The sequence below is a fragment of the Hylobates moloch genome, unplaced genomic scaffold (assembly GCF_009828535.3).
Source record: "Hylobates moloch isolate HMO894 unplaced genomic scaffold, HMol_V3 SCAFFOLD_1, whole genome shotgun sequence".
Classification (NCBI taxonomy): Eukaryota; Metazoa; Chordata; class Mammalia; order Primates; family Hylobatidae; genus Hylobates; species Hylobates moloch.
Genome location: NW_026652276.1, coordinates 173,010,490 through 173,019,578, shown reverse-complemented (window position 1 = coordinate 173,019,578; position 9,089 = coordinate 173,010,490). Strand labels below are relative to the sequence as shown.

The following is a 9,089-nucleotide window of genomic DNA, read 5'->3' as shown; positions in this document are numbered from 1 at the left end:
GGAAGGAAGGAAGGAAGGAAGGAAGGAAGGAAGGAAGGAAGGAAGGAAGGAAGGAAGGAAGGAAGGAAGGAAGGAAAGAAGGAAGGAAATAAAGAAAAAGAAAAACACAGAGGTGAAATCACAGATTAAGAAAAATGAGGGGAAAAATAGTAACCACAATCCCATCTGCCTCTATTTTGGTTCACAGAATGTTTAGTAAGCTGCGTTTTTTCTCTCTCAAAAATTTATTAAGCACATTGACAGGATGTTTAAGGAACATTCAAGTGTTGTTTTATTAGAGACAGGGAGAGTTGAAACAAATATGAGTTCATCTTTGAATTCTACTACTGTGACACCTCAACTTGGAACACCTTTGGTTATAAGGTCTCCATCTCCACATTCTCAGTCCTCACAGAGTTATCCCCATTACTATCACGTGCTGGAGATCAAACACACAGTGCCTGGCACAGGGCAAACACTCAAATGCTATTTGGTGAATGAGTCATATGGGCTTCCGAATTGCAGGACAGTCAAACTCTGCTGACAGTCAATAACCTGTCATGGCTTAGGTAGGTTTTCAGCATCACAGGCTATCTGCCCCTCTCCTGGAAATAAGAGGTTTCTTATTTCCCATAGAGCCTTCAAGTGGCATTCAACACCTTGAAAATTATATATGGACCTTCAGGTTGTATTTTTCTCTTCTTGGCAATATTACAAACTCTCAAAACCTAAATAATAGGGTTATCCACATAATCAAGTTTTGAAGATCACAATGAAGATGAATTTTCAATTGTGTCTATATTTCTATTTTTTAATTTAAAAGATTAGCAAGTGTCTTTAAATGAAAATGTATTTCTCATCACTTAAAATAAGATCAGAGAAATGAATACAAATTGAACAATAAAACAAACAAATAGAAAAAGATTTCAAAGAGGCCTAATGGTTTTATTTTAATAGCTGAAGGAATCACCTAGAAGCTATCAGAAATTTCCTTTTCTAAGACCAATATTAACAAGAATTAATAGTAGAATGTTCTTACGCTTATAAATCAGGTTGGTTTGAACTAAGCCTCACTGACCTTATCCAGAGCCACCTGAACCACTGCTTCACTTTCTGTGTCCAAGGCTGACGTGGCCTCGTCCAGCAGGAGGATCTTGGGGTTGCGAACCAGGGCACGTGCAATGGCGATCCTCTGCTTCTGCCCACCACTCAGCTGGGCCCCTCTCTCTCCAACCAGGGTGTCAAATTTCTACCACAGAAAACCCAGAATGATTTAGCATAAGGACAAGCTATCTCAGCTCATATTTTAAATCGGTAAGGAATCCCATACACAGCCCAAGTCTCACAAGTAATACAGGTCCAGTTCTTTAAATCTTATTTAGCACAATAACCAACCTCAGTTTCTAAAAATGTGTCTACGACCAGTTGATACTGCTAGAGCTTTCAAATCTGAAGTAATCTTATTTTCCCTTCTTAGGATTTCTCTTCCTCCGATTTACAGTAGTTTCCTAACTTCCTACCGTAGTAGGCCTGCATTTTATTTTTGCACCTCTAGAAAGGCAAAGGGCAAGGATAACTTACATGAGGCAGTTTCATGATAAAGTCATAAGCATTGGCTTCCTTGACAGCTTTCTCAATCTCGTCCATGGTGACATTTTCACGGCCATAGCGAATGTTTTCAGCTATCGTGGTGGCAAACAATACAGGTTCCTGACTCACCACACCGATGATTTCCCGGAGAAACCTTACGTTTATGGTCCTAATATCCTGTCCATCAACACTGACCTGAAATAAAATGTAAGTGTGACTTTCATACATTTGTAATTGAAAGGGCAACATCAGAAAGATGTGCAATGTGACTGCTGATTGCTGCAGGGTCTAACTCAGCACGGGTCATCTCACCATCCCCTCTGTGGGGTCATAGAGCCTCTGCATCAGCTGGACCGTTGTGCTCTTCCCACAACCACTGTTTCCAACCAGGGCCACCGTCTGCCCACTCTGCACCTTCAGGTTGAGGCCCTTCAAGATCTACCAGGACAAGTGAGAAAAAAACTTCAAGGCAATACACAGACACAGGGTATAGGAACTGACCATTCAATACTAGGTTTAAATATACATGCACTTTTTTATAATCTCTACAAGAAAACATCAGAAACTCTTCATTCAATAGATTAATTGTTGATGAATCATTTATCACTGTACCTTAACTTCTTTTCGAGATGGGTAACTGAAGTGAACATTTCTGAATTCCAAATTTCCCTTAATATTATCTGGTTTGTGCCCACTGTTCGAATAGCTGTCAATACTTGGCTTCTAAACAGAATCAAATTTTAAGAGATTACTAGGTTACAATAACTACTTTTAGTGATATTTTGTGAAGAGCTGGATAAAGTGACAAAGAAATTAACTCTTAACTGGACAATCTTTTAGATAGATGGATAAATGGCCAACTCAGACTTACATTATCAATTATTTTGAAGATTTCATAAGCTGCTCCTCTTGCATTTGCAAATGCTTCAATGCTTGGAGATGCCTGTCCAACACTAAAAGCCCCAATTAATACAGAAAAGAATACCTGAGGAATGTGAAGAAAAACCATCAGGCTACTTAGATAGTGATAGCAAATTTTTTTCACACTTATTCTGTCTTTTTCTAACATAGGTAATTAAAATTTAAAATGGCAAGGCAACATATAAATACTAGGTGTTAAAAATATTTTAAAAGTTTGTAACTGACAGTACATTTAATTCCTTTTTTCATTTTTTTTCAAGAGACAGGGTCTCATTCTGTCACCCAGGATGGAGTGCAGTGGTACAATCTTATCTCGTCATAACCTCTACCTCCTGGGCTCAAGCAGTCTTCCTGCCTCAGTCTCCCAAGTAGCTAGGACTACAAGCATGCACCACCACACCTGACTAATTTTTTTTATTTTTTCTAGAGACAGGGTCTCGCTACGTGTCCCAGGCTGGTCTCCTGGCCTCAAGCAATCCTCCTGCTTCAGCCTCCAAAAGTGCTGGGATCACAGGCATGGGCCACCACACCCAGTCAAGAGTAAATTTCAAATGTGTCACCTCAAAAAGTGTCAAGTGAGGTGATGGATATGTGAATTAGCTTGATCTGATCACTCCACATTTTGTGTGTATGTGTGTATATACATAAACATCACATTGTACTCCATAAGTGTAATGCAATTATGATTTGTCAATTAAAAATAGCATAAAATTTTTTTAAAAAAATTTTAAGACAAGGTCTTGCTTTGTTGCCCAGCCTGGACTGCAGTGGTGCAATCTTGGCTCACTGCAACTTCAACCTCTTGGGCTCAGACAACCCTCCCACTTCAGTCTCCGAAGTAGCTGGGACTACAGACAAGTGCCACCATATATGGCTAATGAAAAAAAAACAATTACAGAGATGAGATCTCACTATGTTGCCCATATTAAAAATATTTTAGAAATTTAAATACTTTTCAATTTAGAATGCAGAATTAATCTTACTTGCTCAATAAAACAATGATTTAAATTTTATAGGGCTAGAATATTATAATAGGATATTTTTATATTTCTTCAATGTCTAATTTTTTTTATTTAGATCATCAGTAAGGTAAAGTGGAAATAAACACTAGCAGAGGAGTCAGAAGACCAAGTTCTGAATCCTAAATTAGTAATAACTAGTTATATGTTGTTAGGCCGTTCTCTTAGAATCTTTGGCTTCAATTTCTTCATTGGCAAAAACAGGCAAGATTCTATCTGTTCCCCCTACCCAGCAATCATAGAGATGTTGTATCATGATAAAACAGTGTATATGAACAATTTTTGTTAATTATAAAGCACACACACCTAAGGCATCGATCCTTTATCAGGTTGTCTTTTTTTGCCACAAGGCCGTGTTCTCTTTAGGCCTTTTGTTTTTTTGTTTTGTGCAAATCAGTTTCTTATTGGTAAAGACTTAACTGTATTTCTCTTTGGGGTTGATGAGAATTAATGTCATTATTAATTTTTTCTAAATCACATGGAATTATACTGCTTAATAATTTACACAGAAGGAACTTTGCTAAGTGATTCTATATTCATTATCTCAATTAGTCCTCAAAACACACTGAAAGTTAGGGCTCATTCCTGTCATGTCATTTGGCAGAAGAAGTAGCAGAGGCTTGAAAAGTTCAGCTGGCTGCCCTAAATCATACAGCTAATAAGTGACACAGCTGCCATTTGAATCAAGTTGGTCCGATATCAAACCCCACACTCCCTATTTTCGATGCCTCCAGTTTGTGAGGTATATTCATGCCCAGTGAACACTGGATTTAAACTGCTTATCTCAATCACAGTTAAACAGAAAACATCTGTTACGACAACTAAGGATCACCCACAGCATCACTATCCTAAAAAAAAAAAAAACTTCATGGGAAAAGTCATTCCTCACTAAGCAATGTTGGATAAGGCAAATTTGAAAAAACAAAAGAAGTGATTATTGAATCCATATTACAAATCTGGCTCCTGAAAAAGGGAATTGTTTTAAGGCATTTTCCAAAATATCATCTCTCATTGCCTCAATCTATTTCTGCTTGACCTATGAAAAAAGAACTAAGTGACTCTTCTAACAGTGTATTTTATTAGATCCAGATACGAATTGAGTTTGGTTTGCAAATTATTTCATTGTCTTTAAAATAAAAGAGGATAACATTAAATGTCAAGACTTCTGTGCTTGCACAAAGTCTATAATGCAGAAAACTTCCAAACAATCTTTTAGGAAGAGGAACAATTTATACTTCCATAATTTGTGAGGTGGATTAGCTGCCATTCGCAATAATTTGAAAAGAAGTCAAAACGTGTATTTTGCCATTTTTGTGAATAGTAAGTCAGAAAATAAAAGTGAAGTGTTTAGCATCAAGTATGGCACAAATAATCTCAACAAATAAAAGTTCATGCTATTGAGATTGCTAATGTTAATATTATTTAGGCTACAGGATAAATTGTGCAAGATATCTGCAAAAACAAACAAATAAACAAACAAAAAACTGGTTGTCAGATGCATCTAATTTCCCCCCCCCACCTTTTTTTTTTTTTTTTTGAAACAGAGTCTTGCTCTGTCACCCAGGCTGTGGTGCAGTGGCGCAATCTGGGCTCACTGCAAGCTCCACCTCCCGGGTTAACGCCATTCTCTTGCCTCAGCCTCCTGAGCAGCTGGGACCACAGGCGCCTGCCACCACACCCGGCTAATTTTTTGTATTTTTAGTAGAGACGGGGTTTCACCATGTTAGCCAGGATGGTCTCGATCTCCTGACCTTGTGATCCGCCCACTTTGGCCTCCCAAAGTGCTGGGATTACAGGTGTGAGCCACCGCGCCCGGCCTTCCACTTTTTAACCTAGTAGTGCATGTGTCTGTAGTATTCAATAGTTGTTCAAAATATATTCTTCTAAAGTCAAGCCAACATTATTGGATTTCATTGGCATTTTATAATAATGGTTCATTTCTCAATATAAACCACTTACAGTGAGTACTTGTCCTATAGAATATTCGTCTGAGAGGACCAAGGTGGTCCCATACCAGAAGGCCAGAGCATAAGATGCATAGATCAGCAGGAAAGCAGCACCTATAGAAATATTGGCTGTAATAGCTTTCTTTATCCCAATTCTTTTAGCTTCTTCTAAATTTTTGTTGTACCTGGGAAAAAGAACAAAAATGATCACATATACTCATACATTGTATGAAAACATGTCAATATAGCATGATAGTTACAGAGTGGCTAGGATGTGCTCAGTCCTGTGAGATACATGCATTTTGTCCTGCTGCTCATACATTGACCCTATATGATAGTACTGTTTTACTCCCTTTTTGCAGAAGAAGAAACTGAAATTTATAGAGATTAACTTATTTGTGGGGGAGTCTTCTAAAATTTCCTTCTCTGGCTTTGGCAATAACAAAATAAGTGAAGCAATATTCAGCAAACCTCTAGAACTACATTGTTTTGTACACAAGACAAAGTAAAAGCCATGGAAAAAACCTGTGCCTTGGCTGGGCGCGGTGGCTCACGCTTGTAATCCCAGCACTTTGGGAGGCCGAGGCGGGCGGATCACGAGGTCAGGAGATCGAGACCACGGTGAAACCCCGTCTCTACTAAAAATACAAAAAATTAGCCGGGCGTGGTGGCGGGCGCCTGTAGTCCCAGCTACTCGGAGAGGCTGAGGCAGGAGAATGGCGTGAGCCCGGGAGGCGGAGCCTGCAGTGAGCCGAGATTGCGCCACTGCACTCCAGCCTGGGCGACAGAGCGAGACTCCGTCTCAAAAACAAAACAAAACAAAACAAAAAACAAAAAAAAAACCTGTGCCTTTCCTTCAAAATCTGCATGCCTCTTTAATTAAGTAATAAAATGGAGAGATAATGTTAGAAAGTGCTAAAAAAAAAAAAAAAAAGCGGGGGGGATAGTCGTTTAAATCTCTGAACATTAAGGAAGTTTGGAGACAGTTTGCTCTCTGTCCTGCCTTCCTCTAGGACTGTCGGAATGACCAAATGAGAGGTTAAATGTGTGAGAGCATTTTGAGAGTTCTGAATTTCCATGTAATACTTTTTACATTTAAATAAGCTGTACAATTTATCTTATTTCCGTAGATATTTATTTAAAAAATCACTGACCTACAAAAATTATTTGGCTTACAGGTTTATAAAAGCACATCATTATTCATCAGCATTCCCTCTCTTCCTTCTCCTTTCTACATATTGACTATGTGTCCTTCCCTCTATTAATGCTCCCAACACTTGTCATGCCATAGCTGCCTGCTGCTGAACTAACAGGCTCCGACCTGGTGGCTTGGGCCATCCAGGGCTTCTGGCTAACTCAAGGGCTGAGAAAAATTAAATTATTAGCATATCTATAGCCCTGAACCCATTCATAGCACAAAGGCCTACCCTACATTAACCAAACCTGGTGAGCACCCATTAATACTTCTCAGAGCAAATATAGGAAATTATACAAAAGGGGCAAAAATGAGCAAATGAAAAAAAATCGAAAAACAATGTTGGAGTCACTGACAGATTCTATTTCTGCAGTTCTAACGACTTAAAGTTATTCCCAACTGATAATTCAAATATTTTTTAAACCCCCAGAGAGTGGTCAATTTTTGACGGTAAAGCTAAAGGAGATGATGTCTATAACTCGACCTTCATTTGAAAGGAACAGAGAAGACTACTCTGTTTAAGAGGATAGCTGTGGAGATAAGCTACTGGAGCCCAGAGTTAAAGGAAAATAAGGAATTTTGCAAATATAGAACCAAGGTAAAAGGATTACAGAAACAGGACAGATTGCCTTAAATCTGTCTGTATTTTCTTAATCGCATCTCCCTGCAGAACCTAGAGCATTGCCTTGGATAGAGGAAGAGCTAATAATTGTTGAAATTCATGAACTTTCTTCCATATAAAAGTCATACTTTAAGGTCTTTGATCCATAAATTCACAACTATATAAATATTATATAGTATTATATTAATTTCCTTTGGAGAACTTGTTCCATTAGTATGTACAGCAGAGCTCAAGCACTGTCCAGATATGAACATGCATTGTTTCTTGCTTTCATGACTACTTTAACTAGGTACATTACAGAGTTACAAAAGCATGCCAAGTGAAATTTACATCACTACCGTGTTCGCTAAAGATGAAATTTAAACAGAACTTCATAGTGACAACATATCAACACATCATTAGTTTCTACCCCCCCAAATGTAAATCCTCAACTTGCCAGTCATCATCTGAACAGAAAAATTATTTTTGAGAAATAAAGTTTCAATGGTTTATATACACACACGCACACACACACAACACACAGACACATACATATCTCTCACTTTATGAGTTGATCTGAGGTGAAAGCTACCACTGGGCATAACTTATGTAAGAATATATTTAAGGAAGTTTAATACATATGTACTATACTCTGTTATCTCCTTTATTTCAGTTCTCGCTTACCGAGACTAACGTAGAAACCAGTCTGATGTTGTCCTATGCAGCCAGAGGAAACATTTGCACAGAAGCACAAGGAAGAAAATCATTTAGACATCAGAAAGGAGAAATAAAGGAAAGAAGGGGGTAAAGGGAAATGAGACATAAACAGTACTCCTTTTCCATAAGCTCTTTGTTGTTTTTCGATAAAAATGCCATACAAAAAACCAGATATTAAAATCATCCATTCATCAAAAGCTTTAGTATAGAAATGGTCATGAAAGTAGGAATGACTAAAAGAGACTAAAGTTATATAACAAAACCATTGGTATGTAGGAAACATGACTCTTCTTAAATATTATGAAAATATTTATCAAAAATACAAGTAACTACTTTAAGAGTAAGGAACAATTTTGGTTAAGCAAACAGAAATAAATATTAATAGATAAATATATTTTCAAGACACATAAAAGAGAGAAAAACATTTTTAAGTGAAAAGGAACAAAACTATTCTATACGATTGAATGGAATTTATTTTAACTTCTGGTTAAATTTCCATTCAAAGAGAGCCAGCTTCCCTCCTGCACTGCTAATTTGAAGAGAAAGCCAGATTAAGACCTCGATTACTTTATGTAGAAGCAGAGAAGGGAAGGAGAAGAACAGGAAAGAAAACTGATTATGTCTGATCTAAGAATAGTCATCAATTCTACTTCCAAATTATATCCCAAATCTAGGTACCTGTCACCCCTCTCCTGCCTCAGCTCCAGATGAGAGAGGTGCTCTGGCCTGGACCACTCTGCCAGCCTCCCCACTGGTCTCCCTGCTTCCACCCTTTGACTTCTCACATCCATTCATGAGACCCATTACAGACAAAGAAACAATCTGAAAACATAATGTGGATAGTCATTCCACTTTTTAACACCCTCAACCACTCCCCTGTGCCCTTAGAATACAATCCTAACTCTTCATCATGGCCCACCATCCCCACATTCTGGCCCCTGCCCACACCAATCTCCCCTCACTCAACTGAGCTTCAGTCATGCAAGCCTTACATTTCCTAGAACATACTAAAGTCTTGGCCACCCCAGGAAATTTGGAAGACTCTTCTTCAAACCCATCCCATCTCTGTCCCCACCATGGCTTGCTTTTTCTCATCCCTCAGGTCTCAGCTGAGATGAAAC

The 9,089-nt window shown here is 38.2% G+C and overlaps 1 protein-coding gene across 2 annotated transcripts in view; it reads right to left on the bottom strand.

Annotated features, from left to right (window-relative positions):
- The window catches only part of ABCB1 (ATP binding cassette subfamily B member 1), a 217,537-nt gene that overhangs the window by 52,055 nt on the left and 156,393 nt on the right, over positions 1 to 9,089 (bottom strand). For both annotated transcript variants that reach the window (XM_032761171.2, XM_032761172.2), the window contains 6 exons: positions 5,469 to 5,640; positions 2,441 to 2,554; positions 2,182 to 2,292; positions 1,882 to 2,007; positions 1,561 to 1,764; positions 1,058 to 1,228 (listed from right to left, as the gene is read on the bottom strand). In XM_032761171.2, coding sequence (XP_032617062.1) covers positions 1,058 to 1,228; positions 1,561 to 1,764; positions 1,882 to 2,007; positions 2,182 to 2,292; positions 2,441 to 2,554; positions 5,469 to 5,640 — 898 coding nt within the window. The remainder of the gene's footprint in view (positions 1 to 1,057; positions 1,229 to 1,560; positions 1,765 to 1,881; positions 2,008 to 2,181; positions 2,293 to 2,440; positions 2,555 to 5,468; positions 5,641 to 9,089) is intronic.